We start from the raw sequence: 18,014 nt of genomic DNA on the forward strand, positions 1-18,014 counted from the left end.
AATAAGTTTATTGTTAGTTAAAGTTTCAACTAACATTAAGTTTAACTAACAATGTTTATATATAACTCTCTAGTCAAAATAAATATTGTTGGGATCTCTGAAAAAGATTACCTACTCTGCTGTATACACATATATTCCAATAAGCATAAACTATATTTTCTTTGCTAGATGGTAAAAATTCAGTTTTCTTGGAATTACATGTTCTTGCTAATTGAACCTACATCATAATAAAATTTAGTAAAAGACTACTATGTGCTGTGGGTATATGAAATATACCGGTAAAAGTGTATAATTGTAGAATGATAGTTTTTAAATGGAAGAAATCATTTTTGATTTGAGGTAATGGAGTTAGAACATTTGAGATAGATCTTGAAGAATGAGGTAGTATTTCAACTAACAGAGAGGAGAGTTTGTACAGTCTGTTGAAAAAGAGAGAAGAGAAACAGTGTGATCAAAAGTAGGGATAGGGCTTCCCGGTGGCGCAGTGGTTGAGAGTCCGCCTGCCAATGCAGGGGACACGAGTTTGTGCCCTGGTCCGGGAGGATCCCACATGCCGCAAAGCGGCTGGGCCGGTGAGCCATTGCTGCTGAGCCTGCGCGTCTGGAGCCTGTGCTCCACACGGGAGAGGCCACAACAGTGAGAGACCTGCGTATCGCAAAAAAAAAAAAAAAGTAGGGATAATGTGGAGTGTTGCAGGAAAAATGAGTTGTCTAGTTTGATTGATTTATAGGATATATATACGAAGTAAAGCAGGAAAAGTAGAGCCAAATTGGAATGTTTTCATTACTATGGTAACATTTTCATAATTTGATAGATAGTAGAGGATCATAGATGTTTGAACAAGGCCATGAGAGAATTTTAGAATGTTATTCTGGCAGCAACATACAGGTGTATTTGAAGGTAAGAGACTGACTGAGAGAAGGTTTATTAGAAAGTCATTGACGTTGCCTAGCATGATAAGAATATAAACCAGAGAAGTGGCAGTGGACTTATAAAGGAGAGGAGATTTAGAGACTTGGCACTTAACTTGTAGATGGAGGAAGATGACAGAGAAGAAGTCTAACATGACTGCGAAGTTTCAAATTTAGGGAGTTGGGACTTCCCCAGTGTCCAGTGGTTAAGACTTCGTGCTTTCAGCACAGGGGGCATAGGTTCGATCCCTGGTCAGGGAACTAAGATCCCACATGCCACACAGAGCGGGCAAAAAAAAAAGAAATTTAGGGGATTGAAGAGATTTTGGGTGCCAGTAACAGAAATAGGGAACTGAGGAAGAGTTGGTTTGGAAATAAAGGTGTTTGACTTTAAACATGTTGAGTTTCAGGTTCCAATTTTAGTTACATATAGTCCATTCTACAGGTAAATAGAAATTCAGGACTAGGAATTTAGGAGTCAGATTGAGCTGGAGAATAACAAATTTGAGAATAAGCTGAATACAATTAATATTTAGCCTCAGGATATAAGAAGACCCTACTCCCAACATTCAGAAGAAAGTATAAAGAGAAGATAGGAGATACAAGAACAGACTCTTGGAGTGCTTATGTTACAGGGCTATGACAAGGATAGTTGCTACCAACAACAACAAAAAGACCAGGAAAGGGGTAGTCAGAGAGTAGGAAAGTCAAAATAGTGTCCTGGTTATAAAAACCAAAAGAAGAATTTCAGAGACTAGGTATACTTGAGTTTTTCAGAGAGGTTTATTTATATACCAAAAATTGAAAGATGCTTTTAAACACATAAACCAGTATTTAAATCCATGTGAGGTGGAGAGGAGGTATATCAGTCGTAACAGTGCAACAAAATTTCAAACTTGATAATATTGCCTCATTTTTCTCAACTCTAAAATATTGGATAATAGTAAAATGCTATTTCATTGGGTGATTGTAGGATTAAATGAGATAACCCATATTAAGCACTTAGTTTAGGGCCTCACACAAGTAAACATTTGTTAAATGTTAGCTTCTGTTGTAACACTCAGCAAATATTATTTGCTATATGATGATTTTATCATGGAGGAATAACATTTGTTTCCAGTTTGGGGAAAGTTCTGGGGTAGGGAGGGATTGGCAAACCATGGTCTGTGGGCCAAAGGTGGCCCACTACCCGTTTTTTGTACAGCCTGCAAGTTAGAATGGTTTTAATACTTTTAAATGGTTGGCAGAGGCAGGGGAGGATGAAAAGAAAAAGAATATTTTGTGACACAAATTCAAATTTCATTGCCCCTAAATAAACTTTTATGTGACACAGCCACATTCATTCATTTGTGTACTACCTATGGCTGGGTTTGTGCTACAGCAGCATAGATGAGTAGTTACAGCAGAGACTCTATAGTCTACAAAGCCTAAAGTTTACAGTCTGGCCCTTTACAGAAGGAAAAGTTTGCCAACCTCTGTTCTCGAGTACCATGACTTTAAACTGTGAAATCAATAAGGAATCATCTCAATGCCTATCATATTATGCAAAATATTACAGCTTCCTGGACTTTTTCAGTCAATGGAGACCTTAGTGTTTTACTGATTTTTTTTCACAGTGCCATTTGGCCAAAAAAAATACCTCTTCGTTTCATTTATTAAGTAGTTAGGTACAAATAAGTTAATAATGGCAATTTGTGCAGTGTCTGACAGATGTCACTGTACTTCTCTCAAAACTTTAAAATATCCCACAGCACCCCTGTGATTTTGTTCTTGCGCCCTGGAATGCCTCAGTGTGCATTTTGGGAACTGAAAAATGCTTGTATATCTTGAGTCTCTTTGCAACCTTATTGTTAGGAATTAATTATTGGAATTATTAGAGGTATCTTGTAGCAGTTTTGTCTAGGAATTAGCCCTCCAACATTATGGGTGCTTTAACAAGCTCTATTAAACTGCTGTTATGGCAAACCTTGGTAATAGATGTGAAAGAAAGATTGTTTTGTTTTGTTTTTTAATCTATATCCTATGCTTGTAGTAACTAGATAGTTGCTCTATTTACCATCTATATTTAACTGTGGTTGAATATTTAAACTCTGTAAGTGAAGTTAATGAGGTGAACTAGTTACAGACAACAGACATTTCATTTTAGGTTAGTTGGAAAGCCCTGAAAATGAAATAAATATTTGTACAAAAACAGTTTTTAGTTGAAATGTTTAATGTTTAGTGGAAAAATCAAACAGTAAATTTAAGGCTATGATATTTAAAATATTAATGAATTAAATATTATAATTAGAAATATACTGATGATTACTTTTTTGTTGTTGATTACTTTTTTGTTGATGATGATGGATTAAAATTTTTTTAACCCAAGTACAAAATGAATAAAAACAAAATTCAAGGGCAGTAGTTTTTTCACTTCATACTATAATACTATCAGCTCTATGTGGCTTTAACTGCCTTGGAAGTTTCTGTATTAGATTCTTTCAGATTCTCTCATGCTAAAACTGGAACTTGTTCCCAGTGACTTTTAAAGATTGGATAATTACCCAGTTGTTGGGTTTTAATTTATTATAAAATTCTTTTAAAAAGAGAAAAGTCTGTTTTGCTCATAACTTCCTTTTCTGTTTTCATGCTTTCGATCTTTATCTCTTTACCTGTCTTATTTTAATTGGCTTTAGTATGATTTCATTGCTCCTATCATGCCTGTGGTGGAATCAGTAGATCCTGCATCATGGAGGCAGGGCTTGCGCAAAACTGGCATTGTTCTTGTGCCCAGTAAAGGTGAAAAATCTATGGTGAGGCATTTCGATGTGCAAGGATTTATATTAGGTTACAACATAACAAGTTTAATATGAATATTGGTTTCAAAGATGCATGGTTTTAAGTCATTATGGTGTGCTCATTTCTGTTCTCTGTATTTGCATCATAATTTTTCTGTGTGATACAAAGTGTGGAGTGTGTGTTCTTAAATCTAACATCTGGAAAGGTAGTATTTCCTTCTTCAGTTTTAGATCTTTACATTTTTTACTAAGACATTAACCTGCTTAGTAAAAGTGTTTCTCCTGAAACTATTAACTATAATTTTAAACATATTATATGTAAACTTCTCATTTTCAGTTTAAGGACTGATCAGTATTGTATAATTTTTCTCCTTTTCCTTAAAAATAAAATAAAATAAAAACAGTTTCCAACTTCAGCTACAAAAATTTCTCCCAAAGAAGAAGAGAGAAAAGATGAGTCTCCTGCATCTTGGAGGTTAGGACTTAGAAAGACTGGTAGTTATGGCGCACTTGCAGAAATCACAGCATCTAAAGAGGCTCAGAAAGAAAAAGACACTGCAGGTGTTATGCGTTCAGCTTCAAGTCCCAGACTTTCCTCCTCTTTGGATAATAAAGAAAAGGTAATCTGTTTCACAATTTGGTTTCTATAAAAACTATGATAATTTGTTTTCCTGGAATCAGATGTGTTGGATTTTCTACTATGTATCATTAGATCTATGTTATCAACTTAATTCACCTGACTTAATGAGTTACATGATAATACAAATGTACCTACCTTACGCAGATATCTATATGGGATATAATTATTGGGAAGATCAGATGTATTTGCCCAAAACATAAATTAAGAGACTATACTCAATTAAAGGAATCCTTTATTCTGTTTGAGAATTTACAATAAAATGTATCAAGGAGCAAGCTAATTTTATTTATTAAGAAGGGTTTTGAAAGTTTAGGAACACATTTTTCTAGAATGTGCTTATACTCATAAGTTAAATTTATCCAATATGTGCAATTTCTTTACCTACTTTTTCATCTGATACATCACAGCTTTGTCCTAGTGAGCAATTTTAATAACTATATTTTGAAAGGCAGTATTAACTTGCATTAAATAGAATGCACCACAGTTCATTCAGTGCTATTTTGTATAATTGGATTATTTATTTTCTATTGCATTTTTAGTGCTTGGACATTTTTTTCCTTACAGTTTTCTTGCTCTATACAGGAGTGTTTACATGTATCAGAAATTCAGAAATGAATTTCTCATTAAGTAATTTTAATGTTTTTTATTTTGTATAAATTTATTTTCCAGTTGTTTTCCAAGTACTTGATGCCAGTATAATGAGAATGTAACAGATGTCATTGTCACTACACTCTCAGCCAGATTTGGTTAAATATAATTTAAATAACCTTTTGTTTTGTATATTTTAATGTTATATTTTTAAAACATAGTATATCAAGGTAGTAAATAGCTTGTATAATGTAAGTAATTGAGACTTATCAGTGAACTGTATTTGAGACCTTATTTCTCTGAAAGAAGTAAAGATATTTTATCTTACAATACTACATTACAGTAAATGTTACAGAAGTTTCAGAAAAAGTCATTAAAATGTGGAGGAATTTTTCTTATGTTAAAAAAGAGCTAATTCTAGATTAAAGAAGAGGGAAAAGAAAATTAATTTGAACAGGCTGTCTTTTAGTGTTTATAGTACTTGAATATTGATAGACATCAATTTTGGAGTTTAGCTAGGAATTATGGAAATATTATAAAATAAACTATGATGGCTGTGTAATTATACATTGTTGAATACTCTTTACCTAATACTTTTAGCAGCACTTATAGTCATCACAGATTTATTTTCACTCTTTTTTCTCCCTGTTGTGTAGGAGAAAGATAGTAAAGGAACTAGGCTTGCGTATGTTGCACCTACAATACCAAGACGACTAGCCAGTACATCTGACATTGAAGAGAAAGAAAACAGGTGGATTCATTATGATTTGTTTTATTTTTTTAACTATAAAATCTTTACTATCTAGCATAAGAGTTAAAACATGAGCATTGTTGTAATTATGTGGGATATGGATTTCAGGAAGAGATGGAGGGTATTCCTAATAGGAAGAACACCAAGTACATGGACTTGAGGAGGTGCAGGCTTGGTATGTTCATGAAATAGCCAAAAAAATGAAGGCATTATGGTTATAACGGAGTGAGGGGGCAGTGGTGGCAGATGAGGTCACAGACTAGTATATGCTTTCTAAATATTTGGAACATAATAGAAAAGGAGAAAGAAGAAGGGAGAAAAAGCCCTTACTTGATCACTGTCAACATTTTAATTTGTTTCTTCCTACTTTTCAGCACATACAGAGTATGAGAATTTTTAATATAATTGTAATCATGTTATAATATTCAATTTTGTGTCTTGACTTTTTCTTTCACTTAAGATCTCGTAATGTCTTATATGTTAGTATGTATTTTCAATAAGCATTGTTCTTCATTAGTACATAGTGTTCCATAGAGTAGATTTGCTGAGGTTAAAGTAGCCATTTCCCCTCCCCAAACTATGGACATTTAAATTATCTAATGTTTTTGTCATCATAAATAAAACTTCTGCAAACATTTAAATTTCCCCCCTATAGTTAGGATTATACCTTTGGGATAGAATCTTAGAACTGGAATCTTAGTGAATTACTTTCATTTCTTAATAAGTATTCCAGACTGTTTTTCTAAGGGATTTTACTAGTTTCTGCTTCTACAGATGTTTATTAAAATACAGCTTCTTTAACCCTATTTTAAAATTATCTACCAGAATCTGAAAGATATTTTTTTCACAGAGATTCTTCAAGTTTGCGAACAAGTAGTTCATATACAAGAAGAAAATGGGAAGATGATCTCAGAAAGAATAGCTCAATTAATGAAGGATCAGCTTATCATAAAAGGTAATAATATAATTCTTAAGTAACTTTTGTGTATTCTTTTATCAAAATATGAGCCAGTTTGGAGCTCTCAATTTAATATAACATTAAAAATGTGCCTTTATTAAATATATCTTTTGTTGTTTAAATAAAACTTCATTTAAAGACACAGAATATATATTTAAAGATGGGTGAAAATTTGCTCCTACTTATGCCTTCCTATTATATTATATATTTTTAAATTAAATTTGATATGCTAAGAAGTATCTTTTAGATTATAGCATATTAAAAAAGGAACTCTGTATGTAATTATATATGTCAATTATATAATTGACTAGAGCAGTTGAAATAGATTAATTAATTGATCTCATGTGGTGACCTGGAAAGTTTCTACCTGTGTTAGAACTCAGAGCAATGGAAATGCCTTGAATTCGAATGTTGGTAATATCATATTGGAGAGGGGGTGGAAAATCTATGTGTTATTTTCTCTGCTAAAAGCAACCAAAAAAAGACTAAAAGATCAACAAATATAATACAGGCATGGGTCACCCCTAGGGATGTGACCCATTGCCAAAACAATTTCTTAGAAAATGCTTAAGTCTTAACTTTCCCCAAGTAAAACCAAACCAAAGTGTTTTTCCAGACCCAACCTGGCGTGACCATATGACCTGGAACAGTTCCAGAAATGTAAACTATCAGATCATCTTTGAATCTTGTTGGTGGGTGGGGGATGCAGTAAAATGATACACTACCAAATTAGGGAAGTCATCTAGACTCTAGCAAGTTGTAGATGCAACTCTTGGTGCTGGAGCCGGTGGCGTATTTAGGAACACAGTCTTTTAGATTTTTTCCTAGCCTTGTGAATCTGTATAATGTATAGGCATTGACTATAGAATACACATACAAACACATTCTATATAGATATGACTCTTTCCTTTAGTTGCTCCTTTGGTAGAAGACAAGATGATTTGATTAGTTCTAGTGTTCCAAGCACCACATCAACACCAACAGTTACCTCTGCAGCTGGGCTTCAGAAAAGCCTGCTTTCCAGCACAAGCACTACTACAAAGATTACAACGGGTTCTTCCTCAGCAGGCACACAAAGCAGGTGAGTCACAGATACATTTTGTGTTCAGGCCTACTGTGTGCTTATGTATGTGCATGCATTTTTGTTTAGAAGATTGTGGGGCTCTGGATTTTTTCATTGACCTTGTTAAAATGATTTACAAACAAAAATTGGTTCCAAAAAGAGGCAATTATGCATGTCTGGGGAAAAAATATTAAGTTCCTAACTTATGAAATTTCCTTGCATTAAGCTGCTTAAAGTGTAAATTTCTCTTTGACAGCTCTGGGTGAACTTTTTGGTTCATAGATGAAAGATGTCTCACCTTATGTTTTAAAAAAATCCATCCCTGTAGTCACATGTTTTCAGCTGCTAGAAAGTGCTTTCCTTGTTTAGCTGTTTTCCTTTTCTCTTTTTTGTGTTGCTGCTTATGATGCTATAGTACCTCAAATCGTTTGTGGGCTGAGGATAGTACTGAAAAAGAAAAGGACAGTGTTCCTACGGCAGTGACCATTCCTGTTGCTCCAACTGTTGTAAATGCTGCAGCCTCTACCACAACCCTGACTACAACTACTGCTGGCACTGTCTCCTCCACTTCAGAGGTCAGGGAGAGACGCAGGTGTGTAAAGGTCCTAATAGGACTACTGATATATCTTGCCCAATGATGAAAGTTGTTTGTTTTGCTTGTTTTTTTAATCTTGGGAAGTTGGTGACTATCTCTTCAGAAGGTTAATACATGAGATAACCTAGATCAGCTCAGAACTATGTAAATTGATACAATTAGCAATTATTCGCCTTTAGGCTTGGTAACCCACCTCTGACAGAATTAATGTTCTTGTTTAAAGGCACTGAGCCAGATAGTTGTCTTCATACTTAGCCATCTTAGTTTTAATGGTTTATTTAATTCAAAACATTTTTGTGATGAAGATCTAAGCGCATACTCTAAACACATATTAAACAACTCATACTCATGGAAAACTAGATGTAACATGACAAAAACAGGTTTTTTATTCTTATTGTTTCCCCCTTCCACCTCATTATTAAGAAGTTTGATGCATGTTTAGCGATTTTTGTTGTTATTTTTGAGAATTTCATTTTAAAATTCTTTTGGTGAAGAATGGCTTCTTATGCATATGTGTAAGCCAAATAATTTTAAGTATGTTAACTACATTCACTTAGTTTTAATTCTGGTACATAGAAGGCACTTGTTAATTAAATTTTTTAAAGGGTCTGTGAATTTGTTTTATGTGCTTAAAACATTTTTATGAGCATTGCTCACTTCTTCCTGTTGCAGCCAATTGGTATGGAATCATAGATGTGGAAAGGAATTTACCTATTATCTTTTATGATATCCTTTACAGAAGGAAACTGAGTTCCAGAGATATTAAGTGACTTTACCACTTTTATGTGGTTAGTAAGTATGAGAGCTAAGGCTAGGCCCAATATTACAGGAGAATCAGTCCAGGGTTCTGTCTGCTATATCATGCATAGTCCCTAGCTTTGAATTTGGTTTTCCCTCTTGAGAAAGAACATCTTAGGAAACTAAACGTAACCTCTTTAAATATTTTATTCTTGAAAAATTAGCTACATAGCTGATATTTTCCTTAACTAAAATACCAACCAGATTAATTTGGTTTTATTTCTAGCACATAGTATTCATATACAGTCTTATACATCTTTTGTCTCTGATCCCTAGCAAAGTGCGTGGCCTGTTGTAAGTAGTAGCATCCTTATAGTAATATTTGTGGTGAATATATGAAACGTAACAAAATGTTAAATGTTTTGAAAACTTTTTTAATTAAAAAAATGTTTTCTTTCCTATCATTACATCTTTAGTTTCTGTCAATATATTTATGCTTCATTTCTATTTTTATGGTGAAATTTAATGATACTTCTCTAACAGCACTACAAGCAGTTAGCATTTTGTGATTTTTGAATACCAGTATAGGTCATATCATATTTTAATTATTCTTGTTTTTCTCTTAAATTTAGTCAGTTTTAGGTTTTTGAGGTGTTTTCAATGAGACCACATAGCCTACAGAAATTAGAGTTTCATAGGCACTCATCATTCTCTTCTAGTGAAAATGAATTTGAGGGCTTTGGTTTTTTGGGAGGTGGGGAGCTGAAGGGGAAAAGGTTCAGGAGGTCTTGGTTTTTTACTCCTTGCTGTGCCTTAATCCTAAGGTAAGAGTTCTCTGTGGGTTAGAATTTATTCTTCTGTAAAATGAGGTATTTAATTTATATAGTTTTTAACTTCTAGAATCCTTTCTATCTAGCATTCCATACTTTAAAAAAGTTTTTCCAATGACAAAGCCAGTGAATGTCTCCCCAAAATCATCAGTTGTTTCAGAACAAGCAAATTATGATTAACCTCAGATTTCTTTATTTTTTATATTGTTGGAAAGTATTGAGTTTCATCTTTTAGAATAAATCCTGGAAGACTTTAAGATTGAGAATTAAATATTTGGTGATATTGTTAGGACAGAGAAGGTTCTCATATCATAAGAAATAAAATATGTCTATTGACATTTTTCCGGGTCTACATTACAGAAATTTTGTCTCACTTGCTTCAGTGATGTGTGCAATAATATTAATGTTTGTGTTTTGTTTCATGTCAAATAATTGTTTGCAATTTTGGCCTCGTCTGTCTTTTTTTTGGTTGGCCACGCTGCTTGGCTTGTGGGATCTTAGTTCCCCAACCAGGGATTGAACCAGGGCCTTCAGCAGTGAAGGCACAGATCCTAACCACTGGACTGCCAGGGAATTCCCCTGTTTGTCTTTTTAATTAAATTTCATTAATGGTTTCAAAATGTATATAGTTGAAAATTTGCCCCCAAATGTATGTATGGTGATTTAAGAATATACTGTGGCTGAAAAAGATACTAATACATTTATGCCATTTTTAGGTACCCTTACATATGTACTTTTAGATATTATGTAAAGTTACTGTGTACACTATTAAATTCCACATTATTGTTGAATTTTCCTGTTTTTATTGATCAGGTTTGGATGAAAATTTTCTGTTTTTATAAAGATTTCCAATTGATTAATTGGAGGGAGGAGGCATTGGGGAGCAGGGAGGAGAAGCTAGCTTTAAATAGATGGAGCATGGTGAGGTTCCCTGGTGGCCTAGAGGTTAAGATTCCGGGCTCTCACTGCCATGGCCTGGGTTCAATCCCTGATCAGGGAACAGATCCAGCAAGCCTCGCGGGGTGACAGAATATCTAGATAGATAGATAGATAGATAGGTAGGTAGGTGGAGCAAGATGGCAAATTCTTTCATTGTTTAGGCATTTCTAATTCTCTATAGTCTTTTCAAACTGCAAAACAGTACCTTACTAATAACTTCTTATTTGTAGTATGAGTTCACATGGTTCGGTACAACTGCTCTTTTCTACCATTTTCCCTTGGCTCAGCCAGCTCCCATTTGACTACTTTATTTTTTCCCTCTGGAAGGAAAAATGCTGAATGAGAAGCAAGGGCTGGTATTCAGTTTTTTAGAGATGTAATTTGGTTGACTAACCAAAAAATAAATATTATAAATAAATATAAATATTTCAACCAATAAATGTCAGGGAAATAATATATAGAATAATTGCTCTTACTGAGGGAAAAAACCTTAATTTAAGAATAACCTTTGGATTGTTCAGAAAATAGTGGGCAATCTAAGACTAGTAAGTAAAATTATATACCCTATACAGTTATACAAAAGAGATCAGTGTGACAGTATGATATAGTAATGCAATTTGGTATGTTCTGCCATCTTTTTGATGATCACCTCTTTGGAATTAAACACATATTAAAAATATGAATTATTTGTTTTCTCTACATCCTGTTCTTAGAGATCTGCTCTGTATAGACACCTCAAGGAGGAGAAAGGAACTGAATTTCAGATGGGGACTATCAAATATATTTCCTATATTACAAATCGATAGGTTAGGTTTTTATGCTAATTTGGAGCAAATGTTTGTATGGAAATTTTAAATGAACAGATTTTACAAGTCTTTCAGCTAGTAATTTTTATGCCCCTAACCTGCATATGTTAAACCAGATATGATAAATAGATTTATTAACTTTCATGGCAGCTTGAAAGTATTGAAAAACAATCTAGGCTTCTTGGGAGAGAGTGTGATGGTTGATAGTGCTATTTGCCATGGGGTAAAGGGGCATAGTGACAATGCAGTTGTTTTAAACTATATATGAAAACTTTGTACATAGTGGAAATAAGAATTCAGTCTTTCATGTCCATTTGTACTTTCAGAGCAGCTCATGAAATGCTGAAGTGATACATGCAGCTGTCTAGGCTGCTATAAACTTTTGTTAAACTAGATTTGCTATCACATTTAGGTTTCTTCTCTTTCTGTTATTTTTTTTTCCTCATCTGGTGGAAGTCCAAAAGGCAGTAAATTGCATAGGACCAGTAGATGCATAAATAAGTGTTAAATGAATGGATGAAAAAAATAGCCATTTTACAAGCTAATATTTCACAGAGAACTATTACACGTTTAAAAATGTACCACAAAAGAAAAAAAAAACTTTTTCCTGCTTAAATGGTCTTGGAAAATGCTGAGTTAAGCACAGTTAAACAGGTTTCTTCCCTTAGTCCTTTTCAGACCCTTTAATATGTTGTTATTTTCCTGGAGAAGGTTAGAATGTATAGTATTTTCCACATTTATATAATCAACTTCTACAACAAACAATACAAGAATCGTATTCCAGAATTAATGTTTCTTAAACTCTAATAACAAATTTATTGGTTATCCTCTTTCTTGTCCCAGAAAAATCACTGGAGTTGTAATAAAAATGAGAAAGTATCTGTTACAGCTGAATAAAAACCTTAAAACTCAAGAAAATTGATATATAGACAATAGAAATAATAAAACAATGGGAGAAAAAGGAATATCAAGCTTTTGAGCATCATAGAATGGAGAGAGGGCAGGTATCCTACCAGTTGTATTCATCTCTGGGTTTGTGTGTTGGTACAGATGAAGCCATACAGAATTTCAACTAGAAAGTTAAACTACGGAAATGGTGATAAGCAAAATGTTTTATTTAGTGACTTCTCCCTTGCCTTTCACTTTTAGGGAGACAAATTTTTTTTAATTAAAAAAATTAAAATTTTATTTTATGAACTTAAGTCAGTACTAGTTTTTAATAGAATCAAAATTTGGTAGAATAGAGCTCTTCAATGAAATGCTTCAATTTCGAAATGCTTCAATTTGATGAGCTGTGCCTATTGATGAGATAAATGTAGTGCTATTATGATAGCAAAAAGACATAATCATTCAGGATATTCTAGAAACCTAGAGGTAAAAAGTGATAGAAAACATACAGATAAAGAGAAAAAAAACATATTATCCTTATGATATAGTGCCATAAGTTATTCAACCGAATAGAGAACACAAGTGATATTTTCTCAAAGCAGATGATAAAAACAAGTCAGAATATAGAAGTGATGGGATTTTCATCTAAGTTTGCTGGATGTCTCATTCAAGTAAAAACACCCTCTTGAGAATTTCTTGACTTACCTTGCTTTACAGTTTATCTGTGATTAGAGTAGAAGCAAGAAGAACCAGTCCTCTAGAACTAACTTTAACCAATAAGTAGTAGTTAATTGATGAAATTGAGGCAACCAGGATCTTGGGTGAGAAATGACTATGTCATCTTAGGGTTAGTTATCCAAGGAGACAAATCCTAGGAATAATGAATCTTGTATTCTAGTTTTAGAGAGACAGATTCCAAAAAATTCAAGACTTTGGAGGGAAAGACGCATTCCTATGTATCAAAAAGAATGAGAGTTCTCTAAAAAGAATTCTGAAGGAACTGTGAATAACTGTAAGGTGTTTGAAGATGTGTTATACTCTCTGAACTTAGAGCTTTAAAGGACACAGAAGAAATAAAACATAAGGCATAAAACAAAGAAAAAATTCTAAAGTTTGTTATGAATATGTGAATAGCGTCAGGGAGGTTAAAGAGCAGAATGAATTACAAATTGAGAAGAACACTAAAGTTAACATGAGAGTTTTTAAAAAATAGCATTTGGGGATAGGGGTATGATGATAGGTTATTGATAAACTTAATGAACAACAGAAAATAGAGATACTCAAGTTCAGAATGTTCTCTGAGAAATGTGAGCTAGATGGTAGTAGTATAACTAGATAAACTGTTAACTATTGAACTTCCCGAATAATATTGTTCATTAGAGGGAAGTTTTCTTATGTTGCAGGGCTCTGTCTTGTCTTTGCTTGTTCAACCCTTTAATTCATTATTTACCTCTTGACATAGATTGCATGCTTTTGAAGTTGTGCATACCGTGTGACAGGATGGAACATAGGCTTAGAGTTATAGTATAAAATCTAGTGAACATAAATGCCAAATCCTCTTCTCTGTATCAGAAAATCAGTGACCCAAGAATAAGATGCTGATTTTAAAGCAGTTCGTATATAAAAACACTTGAATTTTTAGAGAACTTAAAGTATGAACAAGAGTGCGATGTCTGCCAAAAACATTATTAGTAAATGCACAATGACAAGAATGCAGGGAGTGCTGCTTCCTCACTAGTCATCCCATATCCTAAATATTACATTCAGTCCTTTACCATAAGAAGACATTGACAGTCTATAGTTTAGCCTTGTAACTTCACATATCATCTAGGATGGTGTTGTAGAAAATCAAGAAAGGAGCTAAGAGGAATGATGTTACATGGTTTAAAAAAAACCAAAACTGTGGTTAGGAAGAACTTTAAAAATATGTTAATATGAGTAGTTCCAATCTAAAAAACTATCAGATTGCATTGTTGAATTTCAGAGTGGGTTTAACCATTTTCTGAGGACTCTTTCTTAAAATCCATTAAAATGCTAAACTTAAATGTTTCACTTACACACATTCATGTATAATTATATTCACAAGTATTGCATCTCCAAGTGACAATTTTTATTTATTACTGTAGATCATACCTCACTCCTGTTAGAGATGAAGAGTCTGAATCCCAAAGAAAAGCAAGATCTAGACAAGCAAGACAGTCTAGAAGATCAACACAGGTATATTTAATGTGTAAAATATATAAAAGTTCAAAATAAATTATCTTTCCCTTTTTCACATTTCTGTGAAAATACTGATGTCACTATATAATATGAGTAAATCTTAAAAGATAAAAGTTGCCTTAGTAATCCTACCATAGCCTTTTTATGTGGCTATACTGTTAATGTTACATTTCATCTAAGTAGCATATGCCTTTATATCTCTTTAAGTATTTATTTTTCTATTCCTAATATAGTGTCTGGCTCAGGATATTTGATCAGTGTTAAAATTAATCATATATGATGTCGCATAATTATTAAAGAATTCTATGCGTATTTGGAAGGTATGGGAAATAGGTCTTTTATATTAGGTATATCAAAAAGCTGGTATACAAGTATGAGAAAAATGTCACTCAAGCTAGTTATAATCTTCTTACCCACTTGCCATTCTCTCTCCTATATCTCTCGTGTCTTCCCTTTCCTACAGTTGAGGGGCTCCAAAGTCCAGATTCAACTGTTTATTTATTTATTTTATTTATTTTTTTCGGCTACCTCGGGTCTTAGTTGCAACACGCAGGATCTTCATTGAGGCATGTGGGATCTTTTCGGTGAGGCACATGGGCTCTTCGTTGCAGCGTGTGGGCTTCTCTCTAGTTGTGGTGTGCGGGTTTTCTCTCTCTAGTTATGGCGCGTGAGCTCCAGAGCATATGGGCTCTGTAGTTGTGGCGCACAGGCTCCAGAGTGCATGGGCTCAATAGTTTGCAGCACGTGGGCTCTCTTGTTGAGGCACACAAGCTCGGTAGTTGTGGCACACGGGCTTAGTTGCCCCGCGGTATGTGGGATCTTATTTCCCCGACCAGGGATCAGACCCACATGCCCAGCATTGGACGACGGATTCTTTACCACTGGACCACCAGAGAAGTCCCTAGATTCAAGTGTTTAATCCTTGCCATTACTTAACATTTTTTTTCTATCTTCGTGCCTTAGCTTCTTGAAATCCAACCTATTCTTTTCAAGACTTAACCTTCAAAAATTACTTCTTTACTGAAATCTTCTCTGTGTGCATATACATATATAGAAACATAAATATATATAAATTTAATATATAAATAATGCATATATTGGCTTTTCCTTCTTTCTCTGAACTTCTTGGGAATATTTATATTCATATGGTCAGTTCCTGTGCTATTCTGTTAATTTCTTGAATACAGAGACAATTTCTTGCACACATTTTATTTCTTTCCCAGTACCTATTATTGTGCTTGCTCATGATGATTCTTCATAGAATGAATGTGACTAGAAATTCTGTTTCAATTTGCAAACCAATTCCAAACATGCATATTTGACTTTTAATATATTCGTATTTAATATATCTACTTATAAAATATTCCTTTGAAATGAGCCTTAATGCCTCTCATAATTAAATTTATCTTTTTTTGCGTGCAGGGGGTGACATTGACTGATCTTCAGGAAGCTGAGAAAACGATAGGAAGGAGTCGTTCTACCCGAACCAGAGAACAAGAAAATGAAGAAAAAGAAAAAGAGGAAAAAGAAAAACAGGATAAAGAGAAGCAAGAAGAAAAGAAGGAGTCAGAAACATCTAGAGAAGATGAATATAAACAAAAGTACTCCAGAACATATGATGAGGTAATAGTATACCAACAACAGCACTAGGTCAGGTAGCATGGATAGTTCTTGTGATTCTCAAAATGCAAGAGATTTATTTACTAACAAACCATATACCAAATATTCATAAGGATTTTAACTGGAAATCTAAATTATTTTGACATGATTAGAACGTTACTTTTCCTTTGAAATGAATTTAAGTGTCTTATATGTTTTTATCTATGTTTATATTTCAAATGGTTGTTAATTTTAATATTTCACAGACTTATCAACGCTACAGACCAGTATCAACTTCAAGTTCAACCACTCCATCCTCTTCACTTTCTACCATGAGCAGTTCACTCTATGCTTCAAGTCAACTAAACAGGCCAAATAGTCTTGTAGGTATAACTTCTGCTTACTCCAGAGGATTAACAAAGGAAAATGAAAGAGGTAAGAAGACCAGATTTGGAAAACACTTTGTTTCCTTCAGATGAATTCTTTGACTTGGTTTTTCCTAGTAGTTTAACAGAAGAGTAACAACATCCTAAACTGGGACTCATTCTACCTAACCAGAAACAACATGATGGTTGAGAATGAGAAAAGTAGAAAATAAAAACAGAAAATAATGTGGTCTGGCATTGATATGTATATCTTTATTGCCTTCAAAAATCTTTATGTCCATCAACATAGAAAAGTTAGTATAGAAAAACTGGTGGGGTGATTATTTCTAGGAGCAGTTTATTGATTATTTCTATTAATGTTTCAAGTCATTTCTTGCATATTATGTAGATATCTTTTAACTGTTTTCTGTGAAATTGTTTTAAACAAAAATCATTTAACATATGTAATGTCTTTGCCAAAAAAACTTATTTTTATGCTTATTTCTTGAGAAATAGATTTCTTTTTCAGCTGTATATTGGCATATTGATGCTATTAACATTTCCTATTATTTCATATAAGCTTCCTATGTAAACACTAATTAACTCCTCCTTTAAATAAGAGATGGCTACTAAATAAATTATTCCTAATTGTAGGTATTTAATATTTTAAAAACAAAATCTCGGGCTTCCATGGTGGCTCAGTGGTTAAGAATCCGCCTGCCAATGCAGGGAACACGGGTTCGGGCTCTGGTCTGGGAAGATCCCACATGCCAGCAAGCAACAAAGCCCATGCGCCACAACTACTGAGCCTGCGCTCTAGAGCCCGTGATCCACAATTACTGAAGCCCATGCACTTAGAGCCTGTGCTCTGCAACAAGAGAAGCCACCACAATGAGAAACCTGCACACTGCAACGAAGAGTAGCCCCTGCTCGCCGCAACTAGAGAAAAGCCCACGCACAGCAACAAAGCCCCAACGCAGCCAAAAATAAAATTAATTAAAATTTTTTTTAAAAAAAGCAAAATTTCATAGTATTAGTCATGATAATATCAGTAATCATGTAGGAATAAACTTCAGAAAATTAATTTTTTTTCAACTTCCAGCTGGCTTTTCTTTTGTTGGTCATTGAGATATATCAGTTCTTTAAACCATTAAGTGTGAAACCCATCTAATGTTTGTAAAAATTTTGAGCAAACATTTAAAATTAGGGGTGTCTGCATAAAAATTCGTATTTCTGTCTTCTGTTGAAAAGTTGGAAGATATGGCAACGCTGGCTCTGAATTCTCACAGGTCAACAATTGATTAGAGCCAAGTAGTAGCAGCCCCACCCCCACCCCTTTGGAGTAG

At 33.8% G+C, this 18,014-nt stretch overlaps 1 protein-coding gene across 3 annotated transcripts in view; it reads left to right on the forward strand.

The window, feature by feature from the left end:
• Positions 1-18,014, forward strand: part of PPP1R12A (protein phosphatase 1 regulatory subunit 12A) — a 150,112-nt gene that overhangs the window by 104,871 nt on the left and 27,227 nt on the right. For 2 of the 3 annotated variants that reach the window (XM_065887844.1, XM_065887846.1), the window contains exons 10-17: positions 4,093-4,308; positions 5,573-5,667; positions 6,518-6,622; positions 7,539-7,706; positions 8,104-8,280; positions 14,611-14,701; positions 16,127-16,327; positions 16,570-16,738. In XM_065887844.1, coding sequence (XP_065743916.1) covers positions 4,093-4,308; positions 5,573-5,667; positions 6,518-6,622; positions 7,539-7,706; positions 8,104-8,280; positions 14,611-14,701; positions 16,127-16,327; positions 16,570-16,738 — 1,222 coding nt within the window. The remainder of the gene's footprint in view (positions 1-4,092; positions 4,309-5,572; positions 5,668-6,517; positions 6,623-7,538; positions 7,707-8,103; positions 8,281-14,610; positions 14,702-16,126; positions 16,328-16,569; positions 16,739-18,014) is intronic. The other variant, XM_065887847.1, reaches the window with a different exon arrangement.

This window comes from Phocoena phocoena, chromosome 11, assembly GCF_963924675.1.
Source record: "Phocoena phocoena chromosome 11, mPhoPho1.1, whole genome shotgun sequence".
Classification (NCBI taxonomy): domain Eukaryota; kingdom Metazoa; phylum Chordata; class Mammalia; order Artiodactyla; family Phocoenidae; genus Phocoena; species Phocoena phocoena.